Raw genomic sequence first — 20,999 nt, forward strand, 5'->3', positions numbered from 1 at the left:
AAAAATCTTTGCATGACAGTTATTTACATAAACAAACCAAAATTTCAAGTAAGGAAAGTGTAATTGAGGTTTTTCTTCTGATTTTTTTTTGTAGAAGATAATTTAAGCTTATGAAATTATTTTTTTGGTTGTTAGCAAAAAAAAAATTTTCTATTTATTGCATTATTAAAATCTATGAGAGCTGTTTGGATGAAATCCCAGCACATTGTCAGCAAAACTGTAAATGTTCTGGGCACATGTGATTTTATATTGGCTTCTTACATTTGTTCATGCTGCTTTGTATATTATCAGCTAAAAAGTACTGTTTGCAGTTTCGATTTATTAGGTATCTTTAAGAACTGTAGTGGTACAGATTATTTTCCTTACATCTGTTTTGGGTTAAGGTGATCAATTCTGTTTTGGATTATTAGACCAGATTATTAGACTAGCTGAGGAGTAGGTGAAAGTATGAGAGCGCTGCATTTAGTTCCTGGCAGTTTGTTGTTGGTGCTTGAGAGGAGAATTTGGCTTGACCCCATTGTGAACTGATAGGAAGAATCTTATACTGCAGCTGAAACAAATTATGTAAGAGGTTGTTTCCATTTCCTGACTGCTATTAATTGTGTTGGTGCTGTAACATTATCAACGACGATGTGATAAACACTCTAATACTCAATTGATTTTGGTTTCCAAGTACTTTGTGAAATCTAGACTATGGGTTCCTCTCAGTTATTTTCAATGTGACTTACATGCCTAGTTATTACTGCGGCTTTTAGGTGTAGGAAATCTCGTAAGGACTTGCAAATCGTAGTTCAGCTCAATGAGATGTGAGTTCCTTAAACCTAAATTACTGTTAAAACAGATCTTACAGAATTTTTAAAAATGTTATGCAAAAGCTTCACTTTAAAAAATCTAACAAACAAAAAACCCAAAACCGATAGAGGACATGAATTTGTTAAGAAAGCTCTGCTGTTGAAGTACTGCTTTTACAATGTTTTTCTACTGCTTCCACTGATTACACCACCTTTGTTTTTCCTCAACAGACAATTGAAAACCATGACACCTTGCAGAAATTCAAGACTCAAGGTATTTGTATCACTTTTTTAGTGATTCCTTCCAATCCAGCTTTTTTATTCTTCACTTTCCTTTCATCAGCACAGTACTGTTTTTGATGTCACAGGAATTGCATCTTCAGGATTTCTTACCTTCTGCATAGCTTCATGTTGCCTGTGGTAAGAACTGAGACAGCCCTGTCAGTTCCTGGTATTTTCAGTTGTGTCTTCATTTGGACCATGGTAACAGCATTGCACTCAACATAGTAATAAATGATTGTTTCAAGGTACTAACGTCTGTAATTAAGGAGTTTCAGTGCTCTAGAGAAAGTTTTCGTAAATGGCTTCACTCCCTAAATTGAAACAGATTCATCGAGTAAGATGTGGAATCTGGTAATGATTGTGTTGCTGTATTTCAGGCCAGAGACGTGGTTTGTGTAACAGCAGATTTTGAAAGCGCATCACTAGTAAAGGTGCATTCACGCTTGCCAAATGATTATTTTACAAGATAATTCTTTCTACTCCTATTCTGGGTTAACTTCTACCATCTTCCCTGATAGGTAAAAATAATACCTGTTTTTTATGTTTTCATTGGATTTGTGCAGGAGAACTTGTGTGGATGTAGGTTAAAAATCTTTGAAGTACACAAGTGTCCCCTTTTAAGATCAGGATCTGATCAGATATCAGAAGCTGTGTAGCAGAGACAAACTACAGGGAGAGATACAGAAATTTTAGCTGCCATGTAGAAGCCCTGGAGCCAGTTCTCTTTTATTTATTTATTTATATACTTATTTAATTTTCAGAATTAGATTTCAGCTAATCTTCTGTAAATGCATGTAAGCAATTGGTAACCTCTCCAGATTTAATACTACTGCTTTTTCATTGCGTGGAGATCACTTTCCAATCTAGCACTTCTCCTACTGCATCTTCTCTATGAATTTTGGCAGCCCTGCTCATTGTTTAGAAGCTCTGACTAACTCTGAAAGTCTATGCAGTGAATTGAGGTTGTAATCCAGCTGCACATATGTAATGCCTCTGATCTTTGTCCTTTTTGGAGGTACTTCAGCTGAGTCTCTTTGTGATGATGTTGTATCTGTCCTCACTGTGCTCTGTGAGAAGCTCCAGGCTGTCATAAAGTGAGTTATTTCAGTTTATAATTTGAATTTATTACCTGGAGATTGAGAGTGTCAATGATATATGTGATTGTACTGTTGTACTTCTGGGATTATGGAGCAAAACTGTGCTTAAATGAGGTGTTTATTAGAGGAAGTATTGTTCATGATACATTAAGCTAATTTGCCTTCTCTGTGCACTGTTGAACTTTAAAGAGCTTCCAGTATATCTAATCTACAAGTAACTCCCATACAGCAGCACAATACTTGTCAAAGGAGAAGTTTTCTTTTCTGGCTTGAAAGCAATCGTTGTAGAGAGAACAACAATTACAAGAGACATGGAAAAACCGAACAGAAACATTTAATATGCAGAATGAATTGATATATCCTTCGTATAAAGGCAGTATTTCTCCAATTGAAATAATTTGCATTACCAAAGCATTTCTTTAAATTTAGGAATGTTGTACACTCTACCTACTTGGAAATGCATGAGCCTGACTTTTAAAATGCAGTTGTTATGGGCAGTAATAAGGTGTCACACTGCGTTAAAATACTAGAGTCTCATGTTGGCCAGTACTGTAAGAGTAAATACTTACTCATGAGTTAAAAATTACTTCCTGTGACATTCTAGCATATCTCAACTAACGGCCTGTTAAGAAATGAGCCAAAAAACCCCTGAAGTGTTAGAGAGGTGACAAACCAGCCAAAAGCAATGCAAACATTGTAGAGCAATAATTTAAAAACTAGAAGTATAGCAAGCTGGAAATACTTGGAAAGTTTTAAGGGAAAAACAAGTTCTTACTTGACAGCATTGTTTCTGTATCAGTCCAGTAAGATTTAACTTGCTACTGCTGCCAGTTGCAAACCACCTGAGTGGTAGCGAAAATGCCAATCTGAAACTATTTTAAATTTGCATAATGTCTCTTTGGTTGGACTGTATGTCTTGGAAAGCAGCCTGTGATAAACTTGGGGAAATAGGAGAAATACAAAACAAGCATGCATCGGTACTTCCTTTTATATGCTTTACGATTTTCAGGAATGCTGTGGCTTAGGACCTACCAGAGCCAAAGACAGCACAGACATCTTTGTGTGCGGGTCTTCTATAGGCTTTCCTCCCAAGACTGTCTCTAATTACAGCAAGATTTGAATGGGAAGAGTGCCTTACTTAGCATTATTTAATCAGTGTCAGCATTTGGGAAAGCAAAAGCATGTTTCTGACTCTTCTAAAGGAACATGTATTTTTTTTTTTAGTTGTGTGCATAGTTACAGGACAATAAGAAGACATCTTCAACAGTGTGTATCTAACAATAGCAAGTGGCAAAACCAGCTGAAATATTAATTCTTTGTATCAAATTTTGCCCACATGTGAAGCTATAAACAGCCATCATCTGATAAATATTGTCCACCAAATGATAATCACTTTGAATTACTGGTTATGAAATATCAATACTAAACAACCTGACAGGATCTCTCAAAATCACTGAAAGTCTTTTTAAAAATTACCTGCAATCCTAGCTCCTTATAAAACTGTAATGAATTAGAACAGATTGAGGCATGCTGTAGATGAAGTACAACAAGAAATTCAGAGGACTTAAAAATACTTGCTGAGCCGTATTTACTTCATGCTTGTAATTATGTACCTAGACTATTAGGATCTCTAATGATGTGCAAAGCACTGTAAAAGATTCTGATTGAATCTGAGGAAAATAAATTTAATTAGGATGGCTTGTTAAAGAACTAACTCCATGAATGAAAAGCCTTTATTTCTTTCAAGGCCGGTTTTGGTATCTCCTTCAAAACACTTTGTTGGCAGCAACTTAATTTTCTAACCTCCTGGTCAGTGAAGTGAGGTTTTAGAATGCTATACTGCCTGTTCTAATTTATTAGTCTGAAGATTACTTTAATTCCTCCTCCTAAATTTCAGGCTTACTATAATTAAGTTTTGAGGGAGGCACAGCTATGAGTGATGAGGAATAGTTCAGGGAGGTGATTTTTTTTCTTGGGTTCACTGGTGGCTTTGATTACTCTGCAATTTGTGGCAGCAGTGATATAAACACAACAGCTGCGCTGAGGTGTGCAGGAGTGCAGTGTTCATTTCTTACCTGCAGGAAAACAATTCGGTAGTAAGAGGCATCAGAACCATCAAGAGTGCAAAGATGCCCTGTGCATGCCCGTGCAAGTGTCAACTGCGAGATGTTGATGATCTGCATTAAGACACATTGTAAGAAAAGCTGTCAGGAAAGAAGGCAATTTTATCTGGAATGTGTGTATCTTTCTAGATAGGTATGGACTGTCGTGAGGAAACGGCTATCACCTCTAAAACACTTAACTAGCCAGCAGTTTTCAATTCTTCATAGCATAGAGTTAGAAATATAGCTTCAAGCCTCAGGATTCACTATTTTCTGCATGGCATGTGAAACAGGTACTGTTCTACTTGGATGAAAATTCATCTATGTGAACAAAAGGAATTCAGGCAGTCACGGAAGAGCAGTCATTTCTCATTCCTTAATTTCAGTTAAGATAAATCCATTCTTTACAGCTTCCTTTACCCACCATCATACATCAGAAAATACATTCTTCCAGCTCTCATCTTGGATGAAAAAAGAATGATTAAATCTAGTCTTTTTAGGAAAGAAAACCAGAATGTGAATGCAGGTGGCATGGGGAGCTCCTTTCAGAAGGCAGACCTCAGCCTTGCTTGTCTCCTGAATCCCGCAGCTAAATCTGAGAGTAGGTACAAGTGTATTGTAAGTTCCAAGTGCATCAATTCCAGGTGTCTACAGGATCTTTCATGTTCCTTCTCAAGAAGCTCACTTTGTGTTTATGGTTTTAGCAGAGTGACTGGCAAGGCCCTGAAAGGTAGCCGTGTCGTCATGCGACTTTCTGCATGTAGACATTGACTTTTGACCATTGTGGCTCTCACTAAGAAAATAATAAAAATAACCAGAAGAGAGCAGCCTAAATGCCCTTCAGGTTGTCCAAAGAAACTATCCAGTAACCCAAAATCTTCTGGTTGTCTCCTTTTCTTATGTTTAAGAGTTCCTTCTACCTCAAGTGTTTAGATGGAATTTGAATAGTAATTTCTGTTTTCTTCCTCTTTTTTTTTTTTTCACATAGATTTTTTTTTTTTAATTCCTCATTCTGAAATTTGATTAATTAAATCTATTTTCTTTCTATCATTTACAAGAAGTAGCAGGTAGCTGCATGTGATCAGTACAAAATAAATGGGACGATAAAAGTGATCACACCATTGTAAATCCATAGGAAGAAGCAAAGTAAATCACTGCTGCAAATTGTGGTAAAATTGTCAAGTGAACTAATATAATTATTTTAGAAAATTAAATAATCTTTGTTTTAACGTGACATGAATGGCATCTTTTCCCATTGCCAGTGACAATCGGCAACTTCAGCTTCTTTACTTGGAGTGCATCCTCTCCATGTTAAACAGCTCCTCTCCCAGCATGCGCCAGCACAAAGGATTCACTGATCTAATATGGTGAGTACATCTGAAGACTAATGCAAATGTTCAGTGTGTAAGTATAAAAGGACCTTCTCCCCAGCCATGCAAGCAAACGTGTAATAAATCTTCAGATGTGAGCAGAGCTCATTTTAACTGTCAGTTCATTCTGTGCCTCGTGCTCAGCTAGCACATTAAATCCCTGTAGTGACTTATCACTGTAATGAAGTCTAACGTATTTAGCCAGAACAGAAAATCTCTTATGCTTTCTGCAATAGTTTGGATTTGTGTGTGGCATTAAACACACAAATATTCTGCTTACCGTAGGAGGGTGCTGTAGAGATCCTTACTGCTCTGATGCAGTTAATACAGGAAGATAAGCAGAATTAATGTCAGATGGTGTGCTGGTGGCCAGAAATGCTTATGACCTGCATTGTATAAGAGCTGAGGCTAAATGGTCTTCATGGTGCTTCCACTTTATCAGGAAATCCTCTTTTTAATACACTTTACCAGAAAGGCCTGATGTCTTTAGTGTTCATATCTACCTCTAAATATTTTTATACCATCACCTTGGAGCATCTGAAATAATCGTTTTCCCCATTTTTGTTTGCAGTAGTGCTTTGGTTTTTTTATAGTATATGGATAAGTCATATTGTCATAGTAATAAAGCCAGAATGTAAGTAATGTGCAGTTCCTTGCAGTCCATACCCATCCTGTGACCTTGGAAGGTGATTGTGTTAAGAAAAGATATATGTGACTTAATGGCAAATGTGTTTCTTGTGCTTTTTCTCTGTAATTTTTGAAATGGAAGTGTTTGACTTGGGCGTAATGCTAAGGATTCGACATGTCGAGGCACCCGTAACTTCCCTTGCTGTCCCAGCAAAATCAGTGGCTGCTGGACTGGGATGTCTTCAGGTTGATAACGCTTGGCACTGTTGCACAGGGGCCCTGTGCTGAGGCCTCTGGCAGCTTTAATGTAAAAGCAGAATTCTCTCTTTCATGGCAAACCCATTTCAGAAGTTTCTGCCCTTGAATTTCACTCAACCCTTTGTCCATGATTATGTGACTGACTGTGGGGCCATCCTATAAGCAAGGTCACTGAAATGGCCTCAGTTAAAAAAAAAACGCTTACTGTTTTATTTCAAATGTACTTAATTTTGATGATCCAGTTTATGCTGCAAATCTACGGGTTTTTGTTTTTGTAACTGTGTATTGTGAGGGCAAGCCATCAGGGGCAGGACTTCATAACTGGCACTGCATCCTCCAGCTACATGCTTAAGATGAAGGGGAGGGGAGGGACGGGGGAAAAACACACTAGGAAGACATTTAACAGTTTAAACTGCAAACATCATTTTGTATATATGACAGTGTGAGCACACACTAATCCATTAGCTTTCTGGTGAAGTTGGGAACCAAACTGATAGTTGTCTTTGTTCTTTAAGGAGCTGTTGCCTACACGCACACAACTTTCTGTTTGGCTGGCACTTTGTAGTCAGTTCTTAACAGAAGATAAAGAAGGGAGCAGGTTCTCCATAGTTTGATACAGAAGCGCTTTGATGGGACTAAGATGTGTGGGGAATATGTTGCTGTTCAACCTGTGATTACGCCTGCTTCGAGGCAGGCATGTTTCTTAAGCAGTGAATTGATATGTTTTGAAGTGTACCTGATTGGAGAAGGAAATGGAATAAGCAGTCGAAGTTATTATCTGATGTCTGATTAAAAGCTGTTTTTCTTTTGGTGACTTCAGGAAGCTGAGCTGTTTTAGCAGGCATGTTAAGAGAAGCAATGAAAGTTCTGGGCTGCATAAAAATCTTGAGGAAATAAGATGTATTTACCTATGAGGATGTGTTACTTTTTATGCTCAATCATTACTTGTCATTGGGTGCTTGCTCTAGGCGCCAGCTTGAACCTCTGAGGCATGTGGGTGAAAATCAGGTTTGGGACTGCATTCTCATGCAGCACTTGACTTTTTAAATTAGGGTCTTGCAGACTGAACTAAAATGTCAAGTGCGTGAGTGCAAAGCTGAAATAACAGCTAATGGAGCAAAGTGCTGAGCTGGTTTTGGCTCTGGTTCCACAGAAGAGTGATCTGCTGATGTGGAATCACTTAACTTGAGTGTTCATGCAGAAAGACAGTTGAAGGAAGGATGGTGTTTTTAGTGTATAGTGGCATATGAGGAGTTACAATGTGTACTTCGAGTTACTGTATAGGTCTTTAATTATGTTCTCAAAAGCCAGCAAAACAGAGGCTCAAAACTAAGGGTCTTACTAAAATACTTGCGTGTGCAGTTCAGTGGTAGAACAAGAGGCCTTCTAGTTAACATAGATTGGGTTTCGTTTGGTCACGCTTTTTTAAGGCTCCCAAGTTGGACTGAAGAAGAAACACTTGGCAGTAGAAACCTAGAATTTCTATTTTGTGATAAGTTGCAGCCAACGAAAGAGGCAGGCATGCTATTCTGTAAAGGGCAGCACTGTTCAGCAACATGAACTTGCAAAATCAGGACCATGTTTATAAAGCACCCAAAAGTATTTCCATATGTACTAGCATGCTGATGCTTGGGAGGTGAAAAAAAACTGGTGTAATTTGTTATTCTATCTAGCTGCTGCTGTTGACTGATCATTAAAACAAGAGTATGTATCTTGCTTAACCGTGGGCTATTTTCAATCTGTTCCTGTGAGATTTTCTTTTTTGCAGTTACCATCTGCTGCTTTTCTCTTTTTCTCAGGAAGCAACTGTGTCCAGCCCTTGTAGTAATCCTGGGAAATCCAATCCATGACAAAACTATCACCTCTGCCCACAGCAGCATCTGCCTTGAGGCTGATTCACCTTCCTCAGGGATCTCTGATCATGGCCGGGGTTCAGGTTGTTCCTCCACAGCACCTGCCCTTAGTGGGCCAGTTGCACGGACCATATATTATATTGCAGCAGAACTGGTTCGACTGGTGGGGTCAGTGGAATCCATGAAGCCTGTGCTGCAGTCTCTCTATCACCGGATATTGCTTTACCCACCACCCCAGCACCGAGTAGAAGCCATCAAAATTATGAAAGAGGTAGGATAATCAAAGGTGCAAATCCAGGCATGTAAAGCAAAATGTTTATTTAACAGTAAATGTTGCTGATACGTGCATATGAGTCCATTGCATACCTTAGCCCTAAGGATGTTGAAATCACCCTTTCTGAGCACAGCTGTTACATCAAAGCCACTCTGACAAATATTTTTAGTTTTACAAAGTCGTAATAGCTATATTTGTCTCCATAACGCAAGCTGCTATGGCAACTCTATCAGTGTTCATGCTGTGGTACTGCATGGAGCAGATCTTATCACTGAGTCATGACTGCTCTTTTGGGTGAGATACAGTATATTGATCCAATTCTCAACTTCTTTGACATCTTTCCCCACTCTCTGCTCTTGCTAGAAGGAGGCATTCATCCTCACAGTGTAGTATTCCAGGCATTAAGGTGAATATATGCTTTGATCACATGCCAGGTTTTTGAAATAGTTTCCTTGAGCTTTATTAGAATAGCCACAAGGAAGCTGCCAATGTCTTAAGCGGCCACGTCAAGACCACTCCATTCTGGCCTCTTGCCCTGTGCCTCTGACACCACTACCGCTAGAGTATTGTGAGACTTCTTTGAGCAGCAGCTGCAATCATGGGCTCTTCCATTTCATATGTGCAGCTTTCTTCTCATGTTGTGGAATACAAAGCAGCACACATAATTTGTAGAAACAGGGGTGTCTCTTAGAGGATTTTTGTGCTAGCTTGTGCAAACCTAGGCTTTTCTGTGTCTGAAGATCACTCCTAACACCACAAAGCCACCCACCAGGTTGTTGTCTGAACTGGCAGTCACCCTGGCAGGTGTCTTCCTCTAATTTTAAGCAATAGCAAGCTGACAATTAAAGTTTTAGGAAAAGCTCAGTCTGATGTTGTTTCCTGCATGACATATCTGTTGCCTCTTTCTGCTTATTAATATGGGCCTGTTGGTAAAGCCTTCTCCTTGTATTTCCTGGTGGGCATTAACAGGATGCCACCCAGCATGTTGAGTCAGAAGAAATCACTTTGCCTATCTTTGCATGACTTGTATAATTTTGTAACTGGGTGACTGAAGAGAAAGGCCCCCTTTGGTGTATAATATAATGCCAGATACTTGCTCTATATTTAGGTATAAAGATTGTCTTGTGCGCAGTATCATTTGAAATATATTCAGTAAAAAATGTAAAGCACTGGAGAACATTCTATATGTGATTCTTGTTGAATATTCTGCTCATCTGTATCCGCTTTTCTGCCTTTAAAAAAAGGAAAGGTAGCTTTAATAAGTAGAACCTCAGTGTGCTGTTTCCCTTTGCTGTGAGAAATTACAGTACTGCTGCCTCAGGTTCCAGGGCTTGATACAACTATGACTCATTTATTGTATTTAAATAATGCTTAGATAATCCTCTAGTAACTTCTGTTTCCTTTCCTTTCAGATACTTGGCAGTCCTCGGCGCCTTTGTGATTTGGCAGGGCCCTGCTCTTCTGAGTCAGAATCCAGGAAGAGGTCTATTTCTAAAAGGAAGTCCCACCTGGATCTTCTCAAGCTGTACGCTTTATTTCCTCCTTTAGCCTCTTCTCTCTTAAACCTGTGCACACAGGACACTTAAACACTTGTATCTTCAGGAAGATACCCAAATATGAGCCAGGGTATCTCCCTGGTTAAATAAGCTGTGAAAATGGAAGAGGAGTAAAAGCTGTTACTGGTTTGTTGTCAGTCTGGGCCTGTTTGTAAAGGCATGGATAACTACCTTGTTGAGTTTGCCAAAACACCCAAATATGTTGGTTTACAGCTGGAAAGTCTTAGGTTTGGGTCCCTAACCTTGCAATGAAATAACTGTGTGCTTATTTAGAGGTACATTTCTAAGGTGAAGTCAAAGGAGGTAATTGAAAATTTAAACATTGTCAGATTGAGCAGGAAGGATTCTCAGTTCTTGTCAAGATCATGTCTTGTAGATAAGATAATTTTCAGGACACAGGTGGCTTTAAATGTAGCTTCAGTTAGGTGTTGAGGTTTTCTTTCAGTGTAAGTGCTTGCCTGTAAGGGAAAACATGCTGTGCATGCTGGTACAAACGCACGGTAACTGTTTCCCTGGTTGGCACTCCTTTACAGAATGGCCGTGTCCACATGGGAGACATAATAATTTGTTCTAATACTAGTTGTCTTTCTCAGGAGTAGTCTTACAGGATAATTTAACTTATTTTTATTTTCCTGGTTATGGAGGGATGGTGTTGGATGGTAGTGACATGTGCTCACTATATGTGCTGCTTCACTTAAACTCTGTTTTAATTGTAGTATCATGGATGGGATGACAGAAGCATGCATCAAAGGTGGTATTGAAGCATGTTATGCTTCAGTGTCCTGTGTCTTTGCCCTGCTTGGAGCATTAGATGAGCTGAGCCAAGGGAGGGGTCTCAGTGAAGAACAGGTACAGCTGCTGCTCCGGCGCTTAGAAGAATTGAAGGATGGGACTGAGACAAGCAGGGACTCCATGGAGATCAATGATGCTGACTTTAGGTGGCAGAGGCGCATCCTGTCCTCAGAAAATCCTGCCTGGGAATCAGGAAATGAGAAGAGTCCTGACATTAGCATTAGTGTTACCACAGACACTGGTCAGACCACTTTGGAAGGGGATATGGGACAGACAACTCCAGAGGATAATCCAGAAAGTCAAAAAAACTCACTGCCATCTCCAGCTGGACATGAAAGCAAAGAGATACGTTATAGAGAACCAGAGTCAGAAACTATTGACCAGCCAGATGTTGTTCAGAGAAGCCACACCATAGTCTATCCAGATATAACTAACTTCTTATCAGTTGATTGCAAGACCCGGTCCTATGGATCCAGATACAGTGAAAGTAATTTCAGTGTAGATGACCAGGACCTCTCTAGGACTGAGTTTGATTCATGCGATCAGTATTCCATGGCAGCAGAGAAGGACTCAGGCAGGTCAGATGTTTCGGACATAGGCTCTGACAATTGCTCCCTGGCTGATGAGGAGCAGACACCACGGGATTGCCCAGGTCAGAGGTCCTTACGTACTGCTGCTCTCTCTCTGAAATTGCTGAAGAGCCAAGAAGCAGACCAGCACAGTGCACGGCTTTTTATCCAGTCACTTGAGGCTCTTCTTCCTCGGCTTATAGCTCTTCCCAGCATAGAGGAGGTGGATGGAGCACTGCAGAGCTTCTCTTCAACCTTCTGCTCAGGTTTGCAAGCAAATATTTACTGTCTAACCAGCATGCACACTGTGACAGCACTGTACTCTCTTGTAGGATTTCATTTTCAGAGAACATATCCAGGATAAGGAGGTTTGTGCTTTACAAAGCACATTCCTCCACAGGAGCACACTTCATTTAGGGCAAAGCAAATTGAATATGCAGGCGCTGATTCAAAGGGAGGTCAATCCATTAACTCTTAACAGGCTCTGGATTACATCCTCAGTCAATAGAGAAATCATATTTTCTGTAGTAAGATACCTCTTCACAAGTTTGTGAAAATCTGTTGAGAAGATTTGTACATGGTGCCATTAAAGAGAGGCTGGGGTTGCCCCCTAGCATGAAAGAGGTGTGGGGAGGACCATCACCTGTTCTGAAAGAGATTTAAGTAGTTTAGTACATCACTGCATTACTATTAGTAATGCCAGCCTTGCAAAGAAGGTGATAAAAATTCCACAGCAGTAAGCTCTTGAAAGGATAAGAAAAGAGGAATAACTCTCTTCTTCACTCTTTTTTGTTTTTCTTAATACTGCTGTCTATTATTACAGGAAATGCAAAGCTCAAAGCCCAGACCAAGTGAAAAATAATTAAAAGATCTTACCTTTTAAGAGATTAAATACCTGCAGTTCTTTCAGGGTTACAACCTTTGGGATCTTGACTTGATCGATCAAACAAAAAAACGCCATGCAAAGGCCAGTTTGTCCTGTTGATAGTATATTTGAAATGTGTATAAATGTATATATTTTTAGAAGGGTTTCTTTTTCCTGACAGTAGCCAAAGTGGCAATGTTAAAATATCTTCTCTGTTTCTTTAACTTAATTCACCACAATTGCCTTTCCTATTGCTTCTCTCCTAATCATTGCTTCATTCATTTGTGCTCTCTCACACACATTAAACTCATACAGAGTTAGAAAGGATGCCTCCCATCAACATAAAGCATGATTTAGGTATGAAGCTGCGTGAATAAGCTGATGTTCTTCATACCCTGTTTAAATGCTGCCCAAATAAGCCCTAACTCAGCAAGATGATAAATGACGTTCTTAAGAAACATGGGCCATGTTATATCACAGAACAGAGATATCTTAAAAGGGACATTAATATTAATTACATTCCTAATTGAGGTGCTCAAAAGCATCCTTTCTGTCACAAGGGATTTCTTTTTCCTGAAAAACAGTGAGGTTATGCCAAAAGATCAGGACTAGAACCCTAGCTCAAGCTTTTGTGCACCTGTTCCCTCATGCATAAGTATACCACTTTTCTCTTGTGTCTGTCAAATCCCTTTAGAATGTTTTAAAGCATTGGAAGAGGTAGACCTCACAGATTTCTAGATTTTAAGGTTAAACACGGTTTTTGTTGTCATTCAGCATGACTAATACAGCGAGAAAGATGGAAGGTATCACTTGATCTTTGCATTAAATCCATAATTTCTGGTTTGTACATCTCTCTTAAAAAGATACCTAGTCTTGGACTTCGATTGTTGAGTTGAGGAAGAATCTTTCAGTTTCCTAAGAAAGCTACCCCCATGGCTAAATCTGTACTTAAAAAGGTATATCATGTTTCCAGTCCAATCCGGTGAAGTATTCTTAGAAGATGCACTCAGTAAGGAATCATGGAAAAACATACTAGCAAGTTACTGTATTAATATAGCTTGGAAGAGGTATCCTGGTGTTTTCATAGAGCGGTGGCTGTTACAGAGGTGTAATTTAATGCTCTCACAATATCTGTGCAGATCATGTTTGAATCAGACACCTGGATTGAGTCTTAATCCATCTGAAACAGTCCCTTAGCTTGTACCTCAGATCTTAAGCAAAAGTCCACAGTCCTTCTGAGGTGAGGACTTGTGTTCCTGTGTAGGTGAGAGAGGCCTGAGTTTGAAGACCTGTAGAGACAGAGACTTACTAAAGTTGAAACATGTGTCGGGGGGTAGGAACTTCCCCTGCAGAGCTTCTGAGACACCAGTCTGAACAGCCTCCATAGGCAATGTTTGAGTCCTTAATTCAAGACTCCTTTGTTAGCACCAACAATTGAAGGCAGAAATTAGGTGATGAAGTTCAAGGAACTGGTCCTATTCATTGTGTGTACAACATCTATTCATGTATAATTCCTGAAGAATACATTAGGAAATTTGAGTATTGGTTAAGATTCGAGTTGAGAAAAGAGACAGGTGCAGTTCTGAGACTGGCTGGTACAGAAGCAGTGTTTTTGTGTTTCTGAGAACTTATTTAACTGCTGTGTTTCATTTTTCAATTTTTCTTATGTTTTGGGGGAAAAATACATTATCTATAATTTAGTAGTCCTTCCTACAGACTAGGTCCTTAAATAGTATTGTAATATTATTATGTTTTCATAGGATTGAAAAGTAATGAAAGGAGGTAGGAGTTTGAGGCGTGGGAGTATAAGCATGGAAAAAGTGAAGTCAGCTAAACAGATTTATGGTGAGATTAAGATTTGGAAGTCAGTTGGTTAAAAGCCTTCCTAATCTACGTTTTTCATCTTTCCTCAGTAAGTTCCTCCTTGTTGCTAGATAAAATCAATGCCAAAAAAACCCTTAGTGACACTGGAGTGTGATATGTACCTTAAAAAATACCGAATTATCTAAAAATTCTCAACATCATGTTTTGTACAAGTCAAGATAAAGTTTGCATTTTTTCCATTTACCTGGCCAATTTAAATGAGCTGTTGTCTCTGTTAAGGCAGTGTGCTAACCTCATTGTTTATTATAGCTGGCAGATTTTCATAATTAAAGTTGATGATCAGTATTCTCTTAATTCGGACATAACTATTCTCATGAACTGCAGTGTCAAGGCATTAATTCTAAAAATAATGTGCCGTTTTGTGAATAATCATAGCAAACATTTTTAGCACCTCTTTTCAGTTTTGATTCCACAGCTTTTAGCACCAAGGTTTTTATGTTGTTAAGCATCATTGCAGGTTTACACATTAGCTAATCTGCTTTTGAGATCTCAGCATCTCTCGAATGCAGTTGTTTATTTTCCCATACTTTAGATAAAATTAGGGACCATGTTTTTCCCACTTTTGGGTGCACAAATATATATCCACTAGGTAGTAGCCACTTTTATGTGCAGTTACACATATCCTTTTTAATCATGGTCTTGTATAGGAGGTTGGGCAATTTCTTAAATATTTTAATGCAAAATAAAGTGGGGTTTTTCTTTCTTTTACATACCTCTCTGCCTTGAGGTTTTTATTACTATAGCAGATTCTAGTCCCTAAGGTACATATTTAAGAGAGATAAGGCATCAACTCAAATTATTCTAGCTACATCGGTATCATGATCCTCCATCTAACACAGTGATAAGATGCATCTTTGCCTTCAGTGATGAAGGAGCCACTGGAGCTACTCACAGGCTACTTTGAAGCACGTGGTTGCAGTTTTGGTACTAGTTAAAGAATTTCTGTTAACATTCACCACGAGGAATCTACCCCAAGCACATGCCAACCTGTGTGCATATGGTTTGTGGCCAGCCCTATCACTCCTCTTCACACAAAGGTTGCTCCCTTGAACAGCTATTCATTTTTTAGACCCACCCTGGAACAGTTACTCTCTTTCTAAATCCGCCCTCAAACAGTTACTCACCTTATCCACGCCCCCAAAGTGACGACAGTGGAAAGTCCGAGAAGGCAGCAGCACAGAGCTTTCAAACCCTCACGAGGCAAGAAAAACATTTGCTTCTTTTCTGTGTGTGGATTTTTCTTTTTCTTTTTTTTTTTTTCATGTTAATGGTTTGTTGTATTTTGTCTAAGAAGAGGCATGAGCTTTGTGGTGGGAGGAATATATTCACAGTAAACCACTGCAACAGTTAACAAATGACACAGCTTTGCTTCATCATGTAACTAACCTTGGAAGCTGTTTTTTTGTTTCATTTCAAAAGTTCCTCTAGGATAAAGCTTACTCCTTAGCCTTCTCTAATTGACATTATATGAATGGATTTCACGGTTGATGTGAAAACCATGAAATACATTGTGGGTCATGGCGGGGAGGGACTAATATTTCTGGTTTGTTCATGGCTCAAACTACAGATCATGGGGATTCAATTAGGTATTGCTCATACTTGATTTATGTTTTTCTACCAGTAGGTCAGCTAACTGAGAGGAAAATGTATGTGCTGTCTATCCTACCTGGGAAGAAGGGATTGTGCCACAGGGCATGGTTGTAGGCTGTCGTTTCATACAAATAGTGTTTTCAGGAGCGCTGAGCGCTTACAGATGGCTTATGGGTTTGACAGAGCTGCAAGTGCTCAGCTGTCTAGAAAGCAGGTCTTGTATGAACTAAACAGGGCTTGGAGTTGTAATGAGTTCCAGCTAGCTTGGCCCGAAATATTTGTTCTCATACCTCTAGGCCACGCAGAGAATGATGGTTACAGCCTGATCCTGCAAGGTGCCGAGCACTCCAGTCCCCATCCAACAACTCGCTTAGCCAGGACAGATTTAATGGGGGGTTAAAAGGGCTGTCACCCTCATTAGCACTGTTTGGTGCAATGTATGCTCAATTAAGTACAAAGGCTTTGCCTCTGCTCCTTTGCACCTCACCTTTCCAGTTAGCATTGCAGATGTATCCTGCCCTTTGCTCTGTACCTGGCAGTCATCCCAATGAATGGTGGTGCTCCCTGTGTATTTCAGACTTTGCACGTTGCTCTGCTGGACTGTGACTGGAGTGTTCAGTTTGCCTTGCAGCACTGCATTCTAGATGGACTACTTATTTTTCTGTTCCCTATTCTAGTGCATTTAATAGAGTAATTACTCTACTTACGATTCATCAACTATTCTAGCAATCTGTTGCTGCTGAAATGCTAGGGTTAGTTTCTGATTTTTTTTTTCCAGGCAAAATCTGTGTAAAATGTGAGAGCTCACATGGTATTTTTGTTAGGTATGATGCACTCACCAGGATTTGAGGGAAACCTAAATTTCAGCTTCCAGACTCTGATGAATGCAGACAGTCTCTACATGGTCTCACATTACACTCTGCTGCTCAACCTAAAATTGGCCAACTCAGATTACTACAGGAAGAAGCCTGCTCAAGCCCCTGTGTTGCTGGTGAGTTGGGGAATATGGGAAAACTGTTAAAAAAAGAAAATTTGTTTTGCTTCCTTTTACATAAAGCAGCCCACATGTAAAGCCTTCAGGCTGCTTGCTAAGTGGAGAAATAATAATTGCAAATGAAGCATTCTCCAAGCTGCTTATGAATCTTGCATAAGTGCCATGCCTCTGAATTACACAGGTTCTCTGTAATTCAGGAAAGAATGAATACAGCTTACTGATTATCACTAAAGTAGCAGTCATTTTGATGGATACTCTATCTTCAGAACAGATCTTCATTAGCATCATGTGATGCAGCAAGTATTGCTTATGCACATTATCGAGGGAGGTACCTTCATCTTGCAACTACTTTTGAGCATAATGACAAATTTCTTGCTTAATACTTGATTTGTATTTATGCAGATGAAGACATGAGAAGTTAGAGTGAAAAATAATTAGGTTTTAGTAATATGAACTGATGATTTTTGTGGCACCTGGGATTCCTCAGCTTACTGGGCTTTTTAAAAATTGGTTTGAAGGCTGCAGGACTAAAAGTGTGAATCTATGTTTTTCAGCTAAGCCACCCAAGAGAAGTCATTTCAGAGTTTCCCTAAAAATAAAAAAATTGGTGATATATGGAACAAAAAAAAATGGAAACCAAAAAAAATCTGTCAAAATGTACTGTTATTGCTGAGCTTCCCATTTAAGACAATTTATATTCTAGAAGACCTCAGAAACAAATCGGTTTTAACATCATCATCAGTTCTGGCGTGTTCTTCAGCAGCTGTGAGAGCAAATATGTGACTCAGAACTTTCTCTAAGGACAGCACTGTGCACAACAGGCCTGAGCATGACCTAAGTATTTTCGAAAATAGTTCAGATATCTAACTGGACCCCAGTTCATCTGTGGTGACTGTTCAGTGCAGAAAGGTCTGATTGCTGGAAGGCATTAGGTGCCACAACTTCTTTTTATTGGAATTGAGATCCTACCCCTACCTTGTGGAATTAGATATTTGCCTGTCCCATTGTTACTCTGCAAGAATTGTCATTATGATTTGCATCTTGCATGAACTGAACTAAGAGAAGGGAAAGTTCATATCATCCTCCATCATAGAGACAGACTGCAATCCTCAGTTAATTCTTATTTTTTGCATAACCTCTTTTCTGCTCCTGCACACCCTTACACTCAGGAGTAGATCTAGGAGCTGAGGCTCATGCTGTAGGGCTTACTGTTGTCTTACATTTGGCTTTTATGGTTCTCTGCAGAAGGAGTTCATGAAGCAGGTCCAGTCGAGTGGAGTGTTGATGGTATTTTCCCAGGCCTGGGTTGAAGAACTGTACCACCAGGTACTAGAAAGGAACATGCTGGGGGAAGCTGGATACTGGGGAAGCCCTGAAGAGCACAGCCTTCCACTTATCACCATGCTGACTGGTCAGTACTGAGTTATGGTGGCAAGGCTAACTTCCAAATATGTCTGAAACAAGCTACAATAACATGCTGGTTCATTGCATTACATACAGAACAGTGTGTTATCATGTGACACATGGTGTTTCACAAAGTTACCGGTAGAGAAAGAATCAGTCTTTAACTGTGGTATTTAAGTGTTTGTTTCGGATCAGACAGAAAGCTTTTGAAGCATGGGTTTAAAAAAAAAAACTGTCCCCGGGAGACAGTGAAAGTAGGTTTGTTCACTGAACCAAAATATCTCTTAATTCTGGTAGATTTGGTACTTGTTAATGGTAAGCGGTAAGGCTGCTGTTTTCTTGATGTCATAGCAAAGCCGTTTCAGCATGCCTGTGGTGCAGAACAAATATAAATAGTGGAATCTGATCCTGGAAGCATTCCACAGATTGGGCTCCCCTTGGTTCAGATTTGTGCTATGCCAAGGATATGCCAAATGGCACTAGAAAGAAGCTGAAGACCTGGAGCACCTCTAGCAAATTCTTATAAACAATCCTTAGCTTCATTTGAGGGAAAAAATCCAATGGTATCAGCTGAAAGGCAGCAGGATGTCTATGTTATTGTATTGATATAAAATGCACTGTCTGCTTGTATGTGTATACTGTATGATTACAAAGAGGTAATTAAAACAGTGTATGCAGGGAGAACACTGGCTTCAGCTGAGCCATTAACTGGTAATCAAAGAGCACTGCTCTGAAAGTTTTTTCTGATTGTATTGAGCTCAGTGTCGCTTTTAACTATTGAGCTGGGAAGCTGAAAGAAACACTTGAGAAAAACAATAGCCATGGAGTATGTGGAAGAGAGACAGACAAACAGGGGCTGCTAGAAAGGAAATCAACCTGATGTCACTAACATCGACCTCTCTGTGAGAAGCTGGTCTTTTGTTGTGTTGGAGAAAGGGTTGTATTTCTTTTGTCGAGATTGAACCTACACAGGTCTACTAAAATCACATTTAGGACATAGGATCCCAGCACATCTTGAGGACTCAGACTGAGGTCTGGGAACATCTAGGTACAGGATTTAGCAAGATTTGAAAGGTTATACTAAGAAACGTGGAGATTTAAGGGTGTGGGAAGTTCTGAACTGTAAGAAATACCATGAAATCTTTGCTGAGAGTTCTGTTGACTGTATAACTTCAGGATGGGGGGCTTTGGGAGCAGGATATTTCCCCTCTTCAAGAAAATGTTGGTTATGCTGGGCAAAATATAAGATGCCACAGCTCATGTTTATGTCAAGGCTTCAGAAGACTGCCAGAAGAGACCAACTAAAAAGCATACCTGAGAAGTCAGGAGTGCTAGTACTTATTTGAACAATGAGCCAGTAGGAGATGCCTTCCTTATACCATATGTGTGTCAAATAGTAATCTGTTGGTTTTTAATGTTCTGGCAGACATCGATGGCTTGGGAAGCAGTGCAATTGGTGGCCAATTGATGGCATCTGCTTCAGCTCAATCTCCTCTTTCCCAAAACCGGAAGACAGATGATTCTGTTGTTGCAGGTATTAAGACTGTATTATAAGCACAAGTGTATCTATCAGCAGTTGGTTGTTATATACTATAAGCATATTCAGATAAATTATGTTTTAGAACAATTTAAGTGTTAAGGGAAGTATGTCAGTACATCCTATGCATGAATTGGTAGTCCAGCATGAAGAAGACAAATATGACGTGGGATTTTCCCACTGATGATAAAGCTGCTGTTATGTCATTTTCCAGTAGCAGTAACACATTTCTCACTCCAGGAGTTGCTTTTGCCCAATACCTTTTAATCGGCTGTTGGAAGAACTTGATTGACACTTTGTCCACACCACTGACTGGCCGCATGGCAGGCAGCTCCAAGGGGCTGGCCTTCATCTTGGGAGCAGAAGGAGCCAAGGAGCAGAACCAAAAGGAGAAGGACTCCATCTGCTTGAGCCTGGATGGACTGAGGAGAGCAGCCAGGCTGAGCTGTGCTCTAGGTACTGCTGCATGTGGAATGTCATGGAAGACTCATAAAACAGGGTGGTAACTTTCCTTGAAGGAATATGGGAGAGGGAAAAGCAGCAACCTGTGCCAGTCTTGGATAGGGACCTGGACTGTAGGACTCTCCATAGAGCCCACCTGCCCTACAGCGTAGACATATCCAGCCAACTTTCCTTGGCACAACCTGTTGCTGAAATTGCATCGACTGGGGAGGAAATGCTGGTTAAACAGTAACTGCAGTGTTGCTTTACAGGAGTTGCTGCTAATTGTGCCTCTGCTCTTGCCCAAATGGCTGCTGCCTCCTGTGTCCAGGAAGAGAAAGAGGAAAAAGAAATCCAAGAGCCCAGCGATACTATAGCTCAAGGTAACTATGTGATTAAATTACCTACCTGATCTCATATTGACTGCAAAGGTGTGACTGGAAAGTACTCTGCTGCACATAGAAGGACAGAGGGGAACACCACCGCTGTGCACTACTCACTTGTAGGTATATGGGATGTATGTCTAGACGCTTCAATCCATGTCCTGCTGTCCTGGGTTCTTAACATTATGTCACACTAATTATATTTTATATGGAACTGAAATCAGTGGAACAACAGATAAGCCAACTGCATTTTTGAAATGTGCACTTTTTAAGCCTTTTGGTACTAGTACAACCAGAAGGCATCAGAGAAACAGTTGTTTGGGTTTTTTT

The 20,999-nt window shown here is 39.8% G+C and overlaps 1 protein-coding gene across 2 annotated transcripts in view; it reads left to right on the forward strand.

Moving 5' to 3' along the window:
• Positions 1-20,999, forward strand: part of ARFGEF3 (ARFGEF family member 3) — a 93,384-nt gene that overhangs the window by 41,956 nt on the left and 30,429 nt on the right. For both annotated transcript variants that reach the window (XM_075087747.1, XM_075087748.1), the window contains 11 exons: positions 1,023-1,065; positions 2,089-2,167; positions 5,535-5,639; positions 8,327-8,651; positions 10,067-10,179; positions 10,927-11,837; positions 16,735-16,901; positions 18,150-18,315; positions 19,735-19,842; positions 20,086-20,301; positions 20,559-20,669. In XM_075087747.1, coding sequence (XP_074943848.1) covers positions 1,023-1,065; positions 2,089-2,167; positions 5,535-5,639; positions 8,327-8,651; positions 10,067-10,179; positions 10,927-11,837; positions 16,735-16,901; positions 18,150-18,315; positions 19,735-19,842; positions 20,086-20,301; positions 20,559-20,669 — 2,344 coding nt within the window. The remainder of the gene's footprint in view (positions 1-1,022; positions 1,066-2,088; positions 2,168-5,534; positions 5,640-8,326; positions 8,652-10,066; positions 10,180-10,926; positions 11,838-16,734; positions 16,902-18,149; positions 18,316-19,734; positions 19,843-20,085; positions 20,302-20,558; positions 20,670-20,999) is intronic.

Source organism: Phalacrocorax aristotelis, chromosome 3, assembly GCF_949628215.1.
Source record: "Phalacrocorax aristotelis chromosome 3, bGulAri2.1, whole genome shotgun sequence".
Taxonomy (NCBI): domain Eukaryota; kingdom Metazoa; phylum Chordata; class Aves; order Suliformes; family Phalacrocoracidae; genus Phalacrocorax; species Phalacrocorax aristotelis.